Source organism: Neoarius graeffei, chromosome 11 (genome assembly GCF_027579695.1).
Source record: "Neoarius graeffei isolate fNeoGra1 chromosome 11, fNeoGra1.pri, whole genome shotgun sequence".
In the NCBI taxonomy this organism is placed as follows: Eukaryota; Metazoa; Chordata; class Actinopteri; order Siluriformes; family Ariidae; genus Neoarius; species Neoarius graeffei.
Genome location: NC_083579.1, coordinates 44567213 through 44586231, shown reverse-complemented (window position 1 = coordinate 44586231; position 19019 = coordinate 44567213). Strand labels below are relative to the sequence as shown.

Below are 19019 nucleotides of genomic sequence, written 5' to 3'. Positions count from 1 at the left end.
TTAATTTCCAAGCTTTCATGCAGCACATATAGTTCTTGTTGTCAAATCAATGAGTGTTTTGAATAAAGGTAACAAAGTAAATAATGTAACTACTTTTAAATAACAGATTATAAAGGCTGCCAGGGTGTCATGTTTTTATATGTAATTGAAAGCAATTCATTTAGTTATGTCTTAATCACTTGATTCAGCTTGGTTTCTTGTGAGAGGAATCTTTTGATAGCAAAGTGATTTTTGGACCATTTGACTAAAATGGATATGTAATGGTGCACAGTAAACCTCGAGTGTCTTGCAAAAGTATTCATCCCCCTTGGTGTTTGTCTTGTTTTATCGCATTACAAGCTGGAATTAAAATGGATTTTTGGAAGGTTAGCATGATTTGATTTACACAACATGCCTACCACTTTAAAGGTGAAAATTATCGTTTTATTGTGATCCAAACAATAAGATTTGGAAAAAACAGAAGTCTGGAGTGTGCGTAGGTATTCACCCCTTTTCATATGAAACGCCTAAATAGAAGCTGGTCCAACCAATTCACTTCATAAGTCACATAATTTGTTGATTAAGATCCACCTGTGTGCAATCAAAGTGTCGCATGATGTCTGTATAAATCAACCTGTTCTGGAAGGACCCGGACTCTGCAACACTACTAAGCAAGCAATATGAAAACCCAAGAGCACTTCACACAGGTCAGAGACAAAATTCATAAAAAATATCCCAAACTTTGAATATCCCACAGAGCACCATTAAATACATTATAGCAAAATGGAACGAACATGACACCACTATAAGCCTGACGAGAGAAGGCCACCCACCAAAACTCACAAACTGGGCAAGGAGGGCATTAATCAGAGATGCAACAAAGACACCAAAGATAACACTGAAGTAGCTGCAAAGATCCACAGCGGAGATGGGAGTATCCATCCATAGGACCACTTTAAGCCGTACACTCCACAGCTTTATGGAAGAATGGCCAGGGGAAAAAAAAAAAAAAACATTGCTTAAGAAAACATGTTTGGAGTTTGCCCAACAGCATGTGGCAGACTCCCCAAACACATGGAAGAAGATTCTCTGGTCAAATGAGAAAAATTGAACTTTTTGGCCATCATGGGAAATGCCACGTGTGGTGCAAACCCAACACCCTGAGCACACTATCCCTATGATGAAGCATGGTGGTGGCAGCATCATGCTGTGGGGAAGTTTTTCATCTGCAGGGACAGGAAAGCTGGTCAGGACTGAAGGAAAGATGGATGGCACTAAATACAGGGCAATTCTGGAGGAAAACCTGTTTGAGTCAGCCAGAGGTTTGAGACTGGGACAAGGGTTCATATTCCAGCAGGCCAATGACCCTAAACATATTGCTAAAGCTACACTGGAGTGGTTTAAAGGGAGACATTTAAATGTCTTGGAATGGCCTAATCAAAGCCCAGACCTCAATTCAACTGAGAATCTGTGGTATAACTTGATTACTGTACACCAACGCAGTCCATCTAACTTGAAGGAGTTGGAACAGTTTTGCCTTGAGGAATGGGCAAAAATCCCAGTGGCTAGATGTGCTAAGCTAATAGAGACATACCCCAAGAGACTTGCAGCTGTAATTGCAGCAAAAGGTGGCTGTACAAAGTATTGACTTTGGGAGGGTAATACCTATGCACACTCCAGATTTCTGTTTTTTCATCTTATTGTTTGAATCACAATAAAACAATTTTCATCTTTAAAGTGGTAGGCATGTTGTGTAAATCAAATGGTGCTAACCCCCCAAAAATCCATTTTAATTCCAGCTTGTAATGAGACAAAACAGGACAAACACCAAGGGGGACGAATACTTTTGCAAGACACTGTAGGTGTTGCTATAGTTTTATGTCTCTAGGGGTCTGCTTGCTTGCATTTGGTAAATTACAGCTGAGCCTAAAAACAGATAAATTGGCTTATTTAACAGTTTGTTTTAAAAACTATTGGTCATTCTTTTCAGCTAGGTGTTGCAAAATCCTTCAATATTTTCTAATATAGATTAACTGGTCATTTTTGTGTAATGGTTAATTGTTCAATTACTAATTTGTATGTGTCTGGTATTAAAAAAATACCTTTTGTTCATCAAATAATCTGTGGCCAAGTTTACATGTGTTGCTTATATAGGTCCCTTTATTTTAGTTGCCCTTGTAGTTTTTCACTGAATTGCCTTGGTTAAGTTTAGTTTCCTGCATACCAATAACTGAGTTTAAATCTTGAATGAATGAATTTATTTGAATGAATTTATTTATTTCGAACATGTATAAAAATGTATGTAACTATTTGTACATACAAAAGAAAGAAAATGAAAAAAGTGACAAAAGAATAAATAAAATAACATAAAGAGCTAAGACATTACAATACACCGCACATTGTTCGAAAAAGGAGTGGGAAGAAGTACAATACTTTTTTTTTTTTTTTTTTTAATTTCCCACCCCTTTTTAACTACCCCGAAATCCAAACTACATTAATACACCTATAAAAATATATACCATATATACACTTCATGATTATCCATATAAATATATAATTACAAAAATAAATATATACTACATACTATAATCCATATATATATATATATATATATATATATATATATATATATATATGTATATATATATGTATGTGTGTGTGTATGTGTGTGTGTGTATGTGTATATATATATATATATATATATATATATATATATATATATATATATATATATATATAACAGATTTATATTTGCACTTTGTTTTATTTCTGTCTCCAGTCTGTTCCATAAAGTCACCCCACAGCTCGATACGCACATGCTTTTCATATTTGTTCGAACCTTTGGTTTTTTAAAATTTAGGTCTCCCCTTAGATTATAAATTATAAATTATCTTAATTATGATTTTTTTTTTTGTGAGATTTCTCACAAAAATAACACCAGATTCTGTAACTAGCCAAACTAATTAGATATACCTGATGGTAACTCCAGCAAATTCACTCTATTTTAAATAAAATGGTATGATGTCAGTACCTAAATACCATGATCTAATTTTATTCAGTAAACATATACCAAGTGACTTCAGGTCTAGAAAATAAAGTGGTCTAGTGTGTGGGAAGAAAGCGGAAATGAGTTGAATTCTGCAATATGCCTTTGAGGCAGTGAAACTAGTTGAGCTGGTTTTCTGCTTGAGTTTCACATGCAGTTAAAGAGAATTCAGACACATCTTTTTATTTCCTGTGCGTGAGAGTCAGTAAATAATATTTGGGTTGCCTTCACGTCATTTGAGGTGAGTCATTTTGTTGAGAAAGCATGAAATTATGCTTGTCTGATGAAGCCTTTTCAGTTGGTCTGCTGCTGTTTGTCTGGTTTTTTTTTTTTTTTTGGTCAGCAGAACATCCACAATAAGTTGTCTAGTGTAGTTATATAGTGAGTTAGCAGCAATGCAGGAAACTGAGTGCCACCAAATGCAAAAATGCCAACAGATGTCTGGTGAGCTTGTTCTCGGAATAGGCTGTAATGCACAATGGTGTCCTAGGACATTATTGATGAACAGGGTGATCACTGGTGGAAGAAAAGATTTTGTTGCTACAGCAAAGCTGAATAAGCCTGTTGCTGAATGTGCTCTGCTGTTTGACCAATAAATAATGGAGGGGATGTGATGCATTGTTCAGGATCCAGGACATTTCCATAACTACATCATAACTACCCAGAGAGCATCCCAGGACAGAGTTGGCCACCTTTCAGTTTGTCAAGCTTCCGTGCATCTTCAGCTGGAATGCTAAACCCCCCATCCCCAGCATACTACCATAAAGATGACGGCACTCGCAACACTACACTGCTTGAGGATCTTCAATATCTTGTTGCAAACATGAAAGGACCTGATTGTCCTCAGAAAGCAGTGTCTGCTCATCCCCTTCCAATATGCAGCCCATGTGTTGACTGTCCAGTCCAGCCTGTATACACCAAGGCATTTGTAGGTGTCAGCCAGCTCATCATCCTGTCCCATAATGCTTACTGGTCTAGTTGTGGTCCTCCTTCTTCCTGAAGTCGACCACTATCATATTGGTCTTGGCCACATTTAGGAGTAGCTGGTGTTTTCCACACTGCTCAATGAATTTGTCTACAAGGTCCCTATAGAGGATGTGCAGTCACGTGACCCATCCGCGTTTACTCCGCCATATTGGACGGCTTCAGGATTGTTTACCTTGCGCGAGCGTAATGGATCCAGGGAGTAATCCCCAAGAAAATTCGGAAAATACCCCATCTACATCGCGCGATAACTTGTCTAAGTTTGTTCAGCATCTTGAAGGTGGCGTGAGGCAGCATTACGTGGAAAAGTGTTCCAGGTTGGGGATTGTAGATCCATACAACTTGCCGCAATCCTTGTTCAGGGAAATTCGGAGCTGCGGTGCCGGCGATTTGCCCGATCTGGCCTACCACGACATTTACAATTTTCTTGTTAATCGTGAATCGTGTTACACTGGCAAAGCCCTCAAAGCTTACAAGAGCCTGGAAGCTTATAAATATTTTGTTACGGGATGGGTATCCCAACTATACCTCTGGAAGGTTCCGAAGAAGAATGTCTACTTGATAACCTCACGGGTAAGTGGCATTAAGATGTTTATCATAAAACGTCCTGCATAGTCTCTCTATCGTAAAAATGTTTGAAATCTAAACTCAGTTCCAGATAATGACAGGATTGTAAATATGTATGTTTTTGTCTGAAAAAAAAATCACAAATCACCGACTATGCAGTTATCATTCAATCCGAAAATCAACTTAACAGATGTACTAGGAGTGTTGAATTAGAAGATTACACCTACCTGATATGAAGTGTTCACTACAAATTCGGCTGGTAGAACTGGGGTACCAGTTTTCTCTTCGCACAGCGGACACCCATTTTGCGCGTCTCTCCTCGTCTGTGGGGAATCTATAAAATGACAGGCCCTCCTTTTGGCCCTGTCTATTTGTACAACCAAATGCTGAACAAGATATAACCATTCTCGAAAGATCTACTCCCACGCACTTGATAATTAGAACGGGTTCGTCTAAGTTCTATGCGCGGCCATGCCGTCCAAGATGGCAAATAAACAAATATCACGTGGTCTCGTGACGTCACGTGCACGCTCTCTATACTCTTCTTCCTGTCCATCCCTGATGCACCCAACCACTGCAGAACTTCTGCAGGTGACAGGGGTCTGATTTGTACCGGAAGTCTGTGGTCTACAATGGTAAAAGGGATAGGGATGGCACAGTTGCCTGTGGCACTCCAGTGCTGCTCAGTAACCTCTCAGACATGCAGCTTCCCAGCCACACGAACTGCGGTCTGTTCGAGAGGTAGTCTGTGACCCAGAAGATCATGGAGTTGTCGACCTACATTTTACCCATCTTCCCACTTAGCAGGAGAGGTTGGATGCTGTTCAGTGCACTTGAGAAATCAAAGAAAAGAAGTCTAAGAAGTGATGCAAAGAGGTATTGAATGTTGTTTAACAGTGCTTAAATGGTAGCTATACACAACAAATTTCTCGACAGTCAAAATATATAGAATTTCATTTAAATTGTGCTTCATATCCAAATTGTAGCCTACTATTCTATCCCCATGTCTGGGTGTTTTTGGTTTGGGTTTTTTTTGTTTGTTTTTTCCCCTCCTGTCTTATTCCTGGTTGTATCCTTTTGCTCTTGGCAGTTGCTTGTTTGTACAGAGTAGAAGAGGTGTGTGACTAAAAGCTATTGTCACTGCTGGTTGTCAGATGCCATATGATTTTGTAAATATTAGTGCTTTCTCATATCCTGTTTTTTCATGCAATTAAGTAAGTAACCATGGCTCAAACGTAACATGCCTTGTTAACTGCTCATGAATGAGTCGAGTGGAATGAGAAGTATGATTTTGCATGACCTGCAAGTTTAGCATGAGCATCTGGATGAATGTAAGCGGCAATCACAACAATGGCCAAAAATGCTCTGGGTAAATAGCCTACACTTAATCATGATCAAATACTTTAAATTAGCAGAGCAATGACTTTCAGTTACAGTGGAGTCTGCACCATGATTTGTTTAAATGCACAGAACCCCTCCTTTGCTCTTACCAGAGTCCATGGCAGCTCAAGTGTACACTGTCAGTAAAGCAAAAGAGGGGACCAAATACTGAGAAATGAAAATATTTTAGACTGAATTTGGCTCATTCAGTCTAAAAGCGTTAGAGAAGTCAGAAAGCCTGATGCTCAGCTGATGTTCCAGTTCACCCCAAAGGTGTTCTGTGGGATTTGAGGTCGAGGCTTGGACCACTCAAGTTCTTCCACATCAGCCCTCGCAAGCCATGTCTTTTATGGAGCTCACTTTGTGTGCAGGGGCATTGTAATAATGAAATAGATTTGGGCCGCTTAGTTCCAGTGAAAGGAAGTTTTGATGCTACAGCATACAGACATCTTGTACAATGTGTGCTTCCAACTTTGTTGCAACAGTGTCAGGAAGCCTAGGGTTATAGTGTACATGGTTATAATTCCCTGCAGTAAGGAAATCCTTTCTTTTGTCCGTTTTTGTTTTGGCTGATGATTTGCCAGAAACTGGGTTAATGATTTAACTGTTAAGCACGTGGCTATGTTGATGTTAGCTGTTAAGTCTACAGACAATGTAAAGATGCATTGAAAACAAGACAACAGAATTGGGAGCATAATATTTTAGTGTAATTATATTTTGCATCATATACTAACTCGGCTCCCACCAAGTCTGCCATACAGAGAAACATCATTGGGCAAAGAGAATATGAAGGTATGAACGTTTTCAGTTCACTGTTGCTATTTTTGCACAGCATGCGTGCACTGTGTATATGTACATGATGTCCTTTTTAAAAAAAAATATTAAAAATGCCATTCTTCTCAACATGTGATTGGGACACAGGTATTTCATATCTCATCTCATTATCTCTAGCTGCTTTATCCTGTTCTACAGGGTTGCAGGCAAGCTGGAGCCTATCCCAGCTGACTACGGGCGAAAGGCGGGGTACACCCTGGACAAGTCGCCAGGTCATCACAGGGCTGACACACAGACAACCATTCACACTCACATTCACACCTACGGTCAATTTAGAGCCACCGGTTAACCGAACCTGCATGTCTTTGGACTGTGGGGGAAACCGGAGCACCCGGAGGAAACCCACACGGACACGGGGAGAACATGCAAACTCCACACAGAAAGGCCCTCGCCGGCCACGGGGCTCGAACCCGGACCTTCTTGCTGTGAGGCGACAGCGCTAACCACTACACCACCGTGCCACCCCGTATTTTATACTTATGTATGGAAATTATCCACTTAATAGTCTCTCTTTCCTCTTCTCCATATTTGCGGTACATCATCTATACATTATTGGCACAGTGTCTGCACTTACCAGTCAAAAGTATGAACACGCCTTCTAATTAAATGCCTTTCTTATTAAGACACTTCATGTCTTAAAATAATGATGGATGTCGTTTCTCTTTACTTAGTCGAGTGGTTCTTGACTTAATATGGATTCCTACAGTTGTGGAATAGGGCTATTTACTGTATTGTTATTATTTACTATTTACTGTTTGATCTCAAATGCATTAAGGCGGCAAGAAATTGCACTAATTAACTTTTGACGAGGCATACATGTTAATTGGAAAGCATTCCAGGTGACTACCTCATGAAGCTGGTTAAGATGATGTCAATAGCATGCAACATGGCAAGGTAAATGCTAGCTACGCTGAAGAATCTAAAATTTGAAACTTCTTAAAACTTTTTGTTCACGACATAATTCCTTACATGTTCCATATGTTGGTTCATAGGTTTTTCTGTATTTTAACAATTTTCTACATTGTAGAACAATACTGAAGACATCAAAACTATGAATTAGTAGGTGTGTCCAAACTTTTGACTCGTACTGTGTGTAAATAAATCAAAATCTTCTCATGCACTATTTGTTTTATAAATTCTAGCAACTGTCAGTTATCTCCACAAGCATAGGGCAGCCTGTTTCTTGCATATATGGGGCCTCTATTAGCTTCTGTTGTCGTGTTCCCCCCCCCCCCCCCCCCCCCCCCCCCACACACACACACACCATTTTCTCCCTCATTTAATCACGGCCAATTCCCACCCACCAGACAGGTCTCTTCTATCACACAGCCACCGACCAGGGAGGATGAAGGTCATCGCATGCTTCCTCTGAGGCACATGGAACCAGCTGACTGCATCTTTTCAAACTGCTGCTTATATAACATTAGGGGGCTGCATAACACACTCAGATGTACATCATTACATTGCCAACCTAGTATTGTAATGATGTATATCACTTACATGTTTTGTCTTTTTTTCCCCCTCCCAATTCTTGTCTTTTCATTTGATCATATTTTTTTCTTCCCTCTCCCTAGACCACTGTCTGGTGCCTAAGAAGGTAGGACCATGCCGTGGTTCCTTCCCTCGCTGGTACTACAATGCATTGACTGAGAAGTGTTTGCCGTTCACCTTTGGTGGCTGCAGTCCAAACCGCAATAACTATCTATCTGAGGAGGAATGTAAACAAGCCTGTGATCAAGTTTCAGGTAACTTATGTGTCCTGTCAAATTATTTTTGTTAAAATGATCAAATTAGGCAAAATAATGTTTTAGATAACGTGACCAGTTTATCATTCAGTTTTATTAGTAGGCATCACAAACGAGAACTTCAACTCCCAGAGTTAAAAAGCAGAAGCGTGTGTTTATCTTGGTCTTGTCTAGAATGCTACTGCTCATGTTTGCTACTAATGCATTGCTCTCCTTCCTGTTGCAGTTCAAACAGATTCCTCACTAGGAAGACTAGGGCCTATTGAATCTGCAGGTAAGTCCATAAAGATGTTCTCTTAGAAGTCTGCCTTCCCTGGAGCTTAATGAACCATAAGTCACTTGTGACACTTTGGGAATATACACCGATCAGCCAGAGCCTTAACCCACTGTCAGTTGAATTGAACGACATTGATTATCTTGTTACACTGGTACCTGTCAAGAGGTGGGATATATTAGGTAATAAGAGAACAGTCAGTTTTCGAAGTTGATATGTTGGAAGCAGGAAAAATGGGCAAATGTATGGATCTGAGTGACTTTGACAAGAGCCAGATTGTGATTGCTAGATGACCTGGGTCCAAGCATCTCCAAAACTTGTGCAGTGTTCCCAGTAAGCAATGGTTAATATCTACCAAAAATGGTCCAAGGAAGAACAACAGGTGAACTGGCAATGGGGTAATGGGTGCCCAGGGCTCACTGATGCATGTGTGGTGCAAAAGTTAGCCTGTCTGTTCCAATCCCACAGAATAGCTACTGTAGCATAAATTGCTAAGTTAATGCCGACTATGAGAAAGGTGTCTGAGAAAACAGTAAATTGCAGCTTGCTGGCGTAGCTGCAGACCAGTCAGAGTGTCCATGCTGACCCCTATCCACCACCAAAAGTACCTACAATGGGCACATGAGCATTAGAACTGGACCATGGTGCAATGGAAGAAAGTGGGCTGGGCTGATGAATCATGTTTTCTTCATCATGTGGATGGCCGGCTACATGTTTCACTTACCTGGGGAAGAGATGGCAACAGGTTTAACTAGTCAAGTCAAGTTTATTTGTACAGCGCTTTTAACAATAAACATTGTTGCAAAGCAGCTTTACAGAATTTGAACGACTTAAAACATGAGCTAATTTTATCCCTAATCTATCCCCAACTATGGGGAGAAGGAAAGCAGGTGGGTGCAGTGTGATGCTCTGGGCAATGTTCTGCTGGGAAGCCTTGGGTCCTGGAAAAATGAACATGACAAAGTGTTTATTGACCTCTAAATTGTCAGATCTTAAGCCAATCAAGCATCTGTGGAATGTGCTGGACAAACAGTTGTGATCCATGGTGCCCCCCTCATAACTTATAGGACTTGAAGTTTCTGCTGCTAATGTCTTGGTGTCAGATACCACATCACACCTTCAAAGTTCTTGTGGAGTCCATGCCTCGACAAGTCAGAGCTGTTTTGGCAGCACAAGGGGGACTTGCACAATATTAGGCAGGTGGTTTTAATGTTACGTTTGATCGATGTAAAGGCCCCCTGAAACCATTACAGGTCAAAAGTCAGCACTGAATTGAATATTTAAAAACTGCATTTCAACTTTTTGACACAGTGAGTTTAGGCTTATGTTGTATGGACATGTTATTTATTATGCTTATAGCAATCTATTATCCTTTGCTTGCTTGCTTGCTTGCTTGCAGAACTCAAACATTGTGTCTCTTTCAGGTGAGCAGTGTGGCATATCATGTGGACCAGAGAAGTTTACTTGTGCCAATGGGTGTTGCATAGATGAAGCACTTGAATGTGATCAGGTGCAGCAATGCAGCGATGGCTCAGATGAAACACAGTGTGCTAATTGTAGGTACCAAAGTTCAAGTTGTCCTGCAGAAAGCATATTCTGATAACCTTATATCTTGGGCATTTAGCCAAACAGTCTTGCTATGTTGCTAGTCTTGCAGAATCATGATAAAATCATCAGCTTACATCCAGTCATTTTTCTGAACTTTTGGTGGCCCAAATGAATAAAAATTAATATACTCAAGTAATTAAATCTCTAAACAAGGGCTGGCATATATCCTTATAGCTCTAGAAAAATGACGGTTAGGCTACTTGGCATGGTGAAAGGTATTGAAAGTAAAATCATTTCTTTGTTGGTTGTGATGGTCTGAGTTGTTGTGGTCTCTGGAAACAACTGTAGGTGACTGACATTTGGACCACCCAAGTAGTGACCATCTTTAAAGTCAGCAGACTGTTGTCATAGCCAGTAATGGCGAGCTAGCAACTTGGCCTAACACTTCTTATTTTAGACGCTAACTAGTCAGCCGTTAACATTTTTCATGCCAATTAAATCAATAATTGGAAGCAAGAAAGCAGACAAATTGACTGACTAATGTCCAATTACACTGCAACCCTGCTATAATGAACTCTTTTACTACGAACTTTCGCATATAATGAACTCCTGTTTGTGTCCCCCACCTTTTAATGATGAGTTGGAGTCTTCAGGGTGAAAAAAAAAAAAAATCACTGTCTCTGTGTCCGAAATCACTCACTTGTTTGCTACTCGCTATATAGAGGACTATATCGTGAGCTTATTGATAAAATGAAAAAACGCTTTCGGACACTAGTCCGTCACGCTGTTATTTATGTCATTACTGTCACACAATTAAAACGTGCCAGATCAGTCAGCTGGTGGGTTTTCAAAATAATAAATGCATGTATTTTTGTGATGCATGTTATACTGAGCATATTTCCCACCTTAATAAATACAAAGTACTTTGTGTCTGCTGCACCTTTCAGTTCTTTTAAATCAAGGCTGAATACTTTTCTTCTTAGCCGCTGCCTTTTATTAAATAAAATTTGAGGCTTTTGATTTGATTTCTTTCAGCGCGACCGCAGTGCATGATGGTGTAATAATGCTCACTATACATTCGGACAGCGCTACAAAACGGCAAACTCATTGTCAGACCCGTCAGCAGAAGCGGTCTAGTAGCTGGGCATTGCACTGGCTGGGGGTGGGCATGCATTGGCGAACCCAATTTTACAAGGGGGGTCCGGGGGCATGCTCCCCCGGAAGAAATGTTTGAAAAAAACACTCTAAAATGGTGTATTTTGAGCTCTTCAGACACCCTGTTCTGCTGCTATATATTGTCCGTCACTGAGCACATTTTTAGGGCATATTCCGTTTCATACGGAATATTGGCAGTATTCCGTTTGCGCACGAGTCATGTTGTAAACTCGTTCCGAATACCCAACACTGAATGCGCAAACGGATGATTGTGATCAATGTTGACCGCAAATTAAGATTGATATTTACAATTAAGAGTGCGCAACAGAAGATTACATCACACTCATACCCCCTGCACAAAGCCTAACTGCAGTAACTGAATCCCTTCTAAGTGAAACCATGCGCATTAAAAGTTTTATGTCTCAAATCTAGTTTTGTGAAGCATGACATTTAATCTTTAATACAGATGTGTTTTGTAGGTTAACTGAAACATCAAAACCAGTTTCTTACCTCCAGTGCTTAGTTTGCAAATCAAACGCCAAGTGCATGACAGCGTAGGGCTGACGAGATGGGCGCAGGCCGAAATGTTAAGAAAACAGTGTGTCATGTATAACTATTTTGTAGCCCATACAGTAGGCTTACTATAATCAACAACTCAAGTATAACTATTATGTAGTGATTAAAAATTCAAGCTCACCCTCAGTAAAGCAGTAGGCGACGATGCAGGCACAAAAAAAAAAGAAAAGCGTTTAATTGTAGTAGCCTGCGATTGATTGATTTTATTGATTTATTTATTTATTTTAAATATTGTGTTAAGCTGTTGGCCCTAGCTTATGACAGGGCGGGCGGGCCCACACTAGGGCGGGCCCACGTGACTAAATGGGCGGGCCCGGCCCCCAAAGGCCCGCCCATCGCGCCGGGCCCGCTCGTTGTATAGTCCACTATGCAGGGAGTGATTTCGGACACAGGGTGCGTCAAATCCATACATATTGGCGCTGCACGCTCGGAGTGCCATTAGGACTAATTACAGTATTATGCACCTGTTCCAGATTAGAGCACAGTCACACCGTGTGCTTATAGGGCTCTCTAAATATACAGACTTGGCGATGTACAGTGGCATGCAAAAGTTTGGGCACCCTTCCTGAAAATGTCTGTTACTGTGAATAGTTAAGTGAGCAGAAGATGAACTGATCACCAAAAGGCATAAAGGTAAAGACGACACATTTCTTTTCAGCGTTTTATGCAAGATTTGTGTATTTTCATTTTGTACAATTGGAGAGTGAAAAAAGAAAAGGAACACCATGCGAAAGTTTGGGCACCCCAATACATTTGATTTCTCAGGTAACTTTTACCAAGGTTCCAGACCTTAATTAGCTTATTGAGATGTGGCTTGTTCAAATTCTTTGTTAGGAAAGGTCAGATGATGCAGATTTCAAAGCAGTACAAATTCTCTGACTCCTCAAATTTGTCCCTAAAATCAACAGCCATGGGCTCCTCTAAGCAACTCCCTCACATTCTGAATAATAAAATAATTGATGCTCACAAAGCAGGAGAAGGCTACAAGAACATAGCAAAGTGTTTTCAGGTAACTGTTTCCTCAGATTGTAATGTTATTAAGAAATGGCAGTTAACAGAAACAGTGGAGATCAAGGTGAGGTCTGGAAGATGAAGAAAATTTTCTGAAAGAACTGCTCGTTGGATTGCTAGAAAGGCAAATTAAAAAAAACTGTTTGCCTGCAAAAGACCTTCAGAAAGATTTAGCAGACCCTGGAGTGGTGGTGCACTGTTCTACTATGCAGCAACACCTGAACAAATATGACCTTCGTGAGAGAGTCATCAGAAGAAAACCTTTCCTGCGTCCTAGCCACAAAATTCAGCGTCTGAAGTTTGCAAATAAGCCTGATGCATTTTGGAAACAAGTCCTGTGGACTGATGAAATCAAAATAGAACTTTTTGGCCATAATGTGCAAAGGTATGTTTGGAGAAAAAAGGGTGCCAAATTCCAGGAAAAGAACGCCTCTTCAACTCTGAAGCATGGGTGTGGATCGATCATGCTTTGGGGTTGTGTTGCAGCCAGTGGCACAGGGCACATTTCACTGGTTGAGGGAAGCATTGATTCGAATAAATACCAGCAAATTCTGGAAGCAAATATCACACCATCTGTAAAAAAGTTGAAGTTAAAAAGAGGATGGGTCCTACAATAAGACGATGATCCAAAACACACCTCAAAATCTACAGTGGAATACCTCAAGAGGCACAAGTTGAAGGTTTTGCCCTGGCCCTCACAGTCCCCTGACCTAAACATCATTGAAAATCTGTGCGTAGATCTCAAAAGAGGCGGCACGGTGGTGTAGTGGTTAGCGCTGTAGCCTCACAGCAAGAAGGTCCGGGTTCGAGCCCTGTGGCCGGTGAGGGCCTTTCTGTGTGGAGTTTGCATGTTCTCCCCGTGTCCGCGTGGGTTTCCTCCGGGTGCTCCGGTTTCCCCCACAGTCCAAAGACATGCAGGTTAGGTTAACTGGTGACTCTAAATTGACCGTAGGTGTGAGTGTGAATGGTTGTCTGTGTCTATGTGTCAGCCCTGTGATGACCTGGCGACTTGTCCAGGGTGTACCCCGCCTTTCGCCCATAGTCAGCTGGGATAGGCTCCAGCTTGCCTGCGACCCTGTAGAACAGGATAAAGCAGCTACAGATAATGAGATGAGATCTCAAAAGAGTAGTGCATGCAAGACAGCCCAAGAAACTTGCAGAACTGGAAGCCTTTGGCAAGGACGAATGTGTGAAAATCCCCCAGGTAAAACTGAAAGATTATTAGCTGGCTACAAAAAGTGTTTACAAACTGGTGATCCTTGCCAAAGGGGGTTTTACTAGGTACTAACCATGCAGGGCGCACAAATTTTTGCTTCAGGCCCTTTTCCTTTTTTGTCATTTTGAAAATGTAAAAGATGAAAATTTTTTGCTTAAAATATAAAGGGAATGAGTCATCTTTAACTTTATGCCTTTTGTAGATCATTTCATCTTCAACTTGCTTAACTGTTTACAGTAACAGCAATTTTGACCAGGGGTGCCCAAACTTTTGCATACCACTGTATACACGCTGTACCTAGTGTCTCACATCGCCAAGCCTTGTATCTGTGTTTTGACCTTTTGTGTATTTGGACTGTGCTTTTCGTCTTTGCCTCCACCCTTCTGTTTGTTCCTCGTTTGATCATTGCCCGTTTCATGACCCTGCCTTTGTCTTACATTTTTGAACTGTTTGCAAATAAACACTCTTCCTGCAATTACATCAGTCATTCACCTGCTTACATGACACACTGAGGTGGGGTTTACATTAGACCGTATCAGCAGATCATCGGATTAACGTTTTTAAAACAATTAGTGTGCACACAGCAACACCAATACACGATTCGCGTGCACACAGCAACACCAATACACGGATACGCTCGGCTCCGCAGGCATCCTGCGCTCCAAATCACTCCGCCCTGAACAGCGAGTGCCCTCTGGAGGGTGCGCACTCCGGCCCTGCGCAGCTCACAGAGCGTGCGAGTGAAGTGCACAAGCAGTGATTTGGGACTGAGCCGCTGTGTGTGAGATCTCAGTGCATGTCGGGCATGCGCGTCACTTACCACTTGCAAGTGGAAGGATGGCAAGCCTAAAGACAATCATAACTACACAATGGGCAGTATTTGCAGTATTTTCATACTTTTATACTCTTTAATGAAAGGTGATACAAGGCGGAAGTCCGCGCCGTTTTTCAGCAGTCGCGTCACATGACCAACGCCAGCGAATCAGGAAGGTGGATGTCACAGTGACGTTGTCCAATGACGATGCCAGCTAGAGCTCAGCACAGCGTATCCGCGTATTCTCAATGTTTACACAGCACCGGACCAGACATGATCTGGATTGAATACGTGGACCCTGGCGGATTCCCGTTTCCTGGCGTTTTAATGTAAACGGACAGTGCATCCGCGAAGAAAACGAGACAGATACGGTCTAATGTAAACTTGGCCTGAGCTTCCCACCAGAAACAAGCAATAAGCAATTAAGTCTGTAGTCAAGTTAACAATACATGTTAACACCATAAAACAAAGGCTTAACTAGCCTAGCTTAGGTGTCTGTCACTAGCAGTTATCGAGAACGGTGATCAAAGGATTGATAAAAGAATGAAATGACTGCTGATACTGCTAAACTTAACACCTAGTTAAAACGTACTGGTGGAGTTTTTATAGAGGGTGTGCAGTCATGTGACCCGCACGTGTGTACTCCGCCATATTGGACGGCATCAGGATTGTTTACCTTGCGCGAGCGTAATGGATCCAGGGAGTAATCCCCAAGCAAATTCGGAAAATACCCCATCTACATCGCGCAGTAACTTGTCTAAGTTTGTTCAGCATCTTGAAGGTGACGTGAGGCAGCGTTACGTAGAAAAGTGTTCCAGGTTGGGGATTGCACATCCGTACAACTTGCTGCAATCCTTGTTCAGGGAAATTCGGAGCTGTGGTGCCGGTGATTTCCCCGATCTGGCCTACCACGACATTTACAATTTTCTTGTGAATCGTGTTACACTGGCAAAGCCCTCAAACCTTACAAGAGCCTGGAAGCTTATAAATATTTTGTTGCGGGATGGGTATCCCAACTATACCTCTGGAAGGTTCCGAAGAAGAATGTCTACTTGATAACCTCACGGGTAAGTGGCATTAAGACGTTTATCATAAAGAGACTATGCAGGACATTTTATTGTAAGAATGTTCGAAATCTAAACTCAGTTCCAGATAATGACAGGGTTGTAAATATGTATGCTTTTGTCTGAAAAACAGTAAATCAGAAAGCTGCGCATGTTTGCGCGGAAGCTGCGCAAATGTGCACAGCTTTCTGATTTACTGTTTTCTTCTCATACTTATACTTCCTGTTTCATGGACTGTAACAGTATTTGCTCATTTAGTAATTTTAATACAGAATTTACTCTGATGAAATTATTCAGACACTCCAACGCCCCCCCCAAAAAAAAAATCGGATCTGCACGATTCAGCCGTGAAAAGGGCGGCATCTGCCGTTTGCATTCCTGTTTAAATTCATAGGTTAACCGACTTTAACCGGCTAATGAGGCTCGGTGGTCGGTCAAGATTTTTTTTAGTTTTCGCCATCCCTACTATGGATTGGCCTTTCAAAGGCATATATGAGCCAAAAAGATAAAACATTGTCATAGACTAGGCCAGGGTAGTAGGGCTAGGCATAGCCATTTTAAACGTTAGAGACTGTCTAGTTTCTAAGTATGCAGTTATCATTCAATCCGAAAATCAACTTAACAGATGTACTAGGAGTATTGAATTAGAAGATTACACCTACCTGATATGAAGTGTTCACTACAAATTCGGCTGGTAGAACTGGGGTACCAGTTTTCTCTTCGCACAGCGGATACCTATTTTGCGCGTCTCTCCTCGTCTGCGGGGAATCTATAAAATGACAGGCCCTCCTTTTGGCCCTGTCTATTGGTACAACCAAATGCTGAACAAGATATAACCATTCTCGAAAGATCTACTCCCACACACTTGATAATTAGAACGGGTTCGTCTAAGTTCTATGCACGGCCTTGCCGTCCAAGATGGCAGATAAACAAATATCATGTGACCTCGTGACGTCACGTGCACGCTCTCTATACCCCCTGCCCAGCTCTGACATAAATGACCTCATCGGTGATTTGCAACACATAAATGAACTGAATGGGAAGTATTTAGAAAACATAGCGAGTCAGTGGGTGGACCTTGACAATGATACACCAGTAACCTCTGTCATTTCCATAATTGCCTCTCTTCGTGATCCTTTAACTCAGTCTTAACAGTGATCGTGCTTCAGAAGGAGAAATGTGCCTAAAAATTTGCATATAACGTAAGAGTTTGGTGTGACAAGTGGGTCCATTTCGGTATTACAAACTATTTAGACGTCCCCCAAGGAGTTCATTATAGGGGGATGCAGCGTAATTAGCATTCATTTCCTACTGGTATTTTCTGTCTTTCTCCTGCCTTTTTTTTGCAGTTTTCTGGCCCAGATAGAGAAGAGTGTTTAATGATAATTGTTTGTGATCTTCTGACATTAGTTATATTGGTTACGTTTTCATATCAGAACAGTGTGACTGCCTGGTACTTAAACCTTTTCATTAAATGATTGTAGTGTGAATTTTTTTGCACATCAGTTTTAGAAAGCATAGCCCTGCCCTTTTTGTGCCCTGGATCTTTCAACTGTGTGGAACGGTGGAAGCATATCCTCCTTTTTTATTATTATTATTATTATTATACTAATGATTTTTTTTTTCTTTTCCTGCACAGTGGGCAAAAAGCTAAACCGATTGCTTAACATAGACACAGGTGAGGACAATGGTGTGCATTTAACAGCGGAGTTTCTTTTTTTTTTTTTAATTCACTGATGCATTCTGCAGAATGGGGTCAGTATTTCTTTCTTACTCTAATTCTGTCTTTCCACTATCAAAAATAAGCCAGTGCACCCAGCCGTTGCACACAACCTCCTCTCACAGGACCCTGCCGAGAAAGCAATACCATGTGGTACTACAGTGCATATGAGAGGAAATGCATTCGCTTCAACTATGGTGGATGCCAAGGCAACGATAATCAATTTAATTCTGAGGACGCCTGCATGAACTTGTGCAGTGAAGTGACTGGTAAGTTTTGGCTTGAGGCCTTTTCACTCAATAATAAGACCCAACTAATCTTGTGTATATACAACTTGAAATTTTTACTTGCTAAATATGTCAGTTATAGGCCAATTTTTAATTGTGAGATTGTTGTAAAATACATTTATCATGAATTAAAGCCAAACAAAACCCAAAAAACTAACTCCATTTGCTGAATACAGCAAGTGCCCTGATGTGCCCCTCCACGTTTTAAAGATAACTCGTCCATTTTAAAAGTTTTGTTATAAAGTTGAGATTATTGCTAAAACTAGGCTTACCTGGGCACGGCCATTTGTGCTGAAACCGGATATCGGTTTGTGATGTTGCTTATACACTAGTACACCATTTGTCTTTGCAACACAGTCATCGACTCCAGAAATTTTCTGGGGGTTTTTTGTTTGTTTGTTTTGTTGTTGTTGTTGTTGTTGTTGTTGTTGTTTTTTTGTAGTTTTGCTGCACAAACATGGAAAATTTGCCTGAACAAAAAGTGATTCAGCTGTATACGTTTAAACCAGAATATGAGCCCAGGGAGTAAGAAACAGTGAAAATGATTCCATTTCACTGCTTGCTCCTTCACTATAGTACAGTGCTGAGCATAAATGAGTACACCCCCTTTGAAAAGGAACATTTTAAACAATATCTCAATGAACACAAACAATTTCCAAAATGTTGACAAGACAAAGTTTAATATAACATCTGTTTAACTTGTAATGGGAAAGTAAGGTTAATAATATAACTTCGATTTCACATTTTTCAGTTTTACTCAAATTAGGGTGGTGCAAAAATGAGTACACCCCACAACAAAAACTACTACATCTAGTACTT

General features: G+C 40.9%; 1 protein-coding gene across 2 annotated transcripts in view; it reads left to right on the top strand.

Moving 5' to 3' along the window:
- The window catches only part of spint1a (serine peptidase inhibitor, Kunitz type 1 a), a 43353-nt gene that overhangs the window by 10059 nt on the left and 14275 nt on the right, over positions 1 to 19019 (top strand). For both annotated transcript variants that reach the window (XM_060933986.1, XM_060933985.1), the window contains exons 5-9: positions 8365 to 8535; positions 8762 to 8809; positions 10234 to 10365; positions 17833 to 17871; positions 18000 to 18182. In XM_060933986.1, coding sequence (XP_060789969.1) covers positions 8365 to 8535; positions 8762 to 8809; positions 10234 to 10365; positions 17833 to 17871; positions 18000 to 18182 — 573 coding nt within the window. The remainder of the gene's footprint in view (positions 1 to 8364; positions 8536 to 8761; positions 8810 to 10233; positions 10366 to 17832; positions 17872 to 17999; positions 18183 to 19019) is intronic.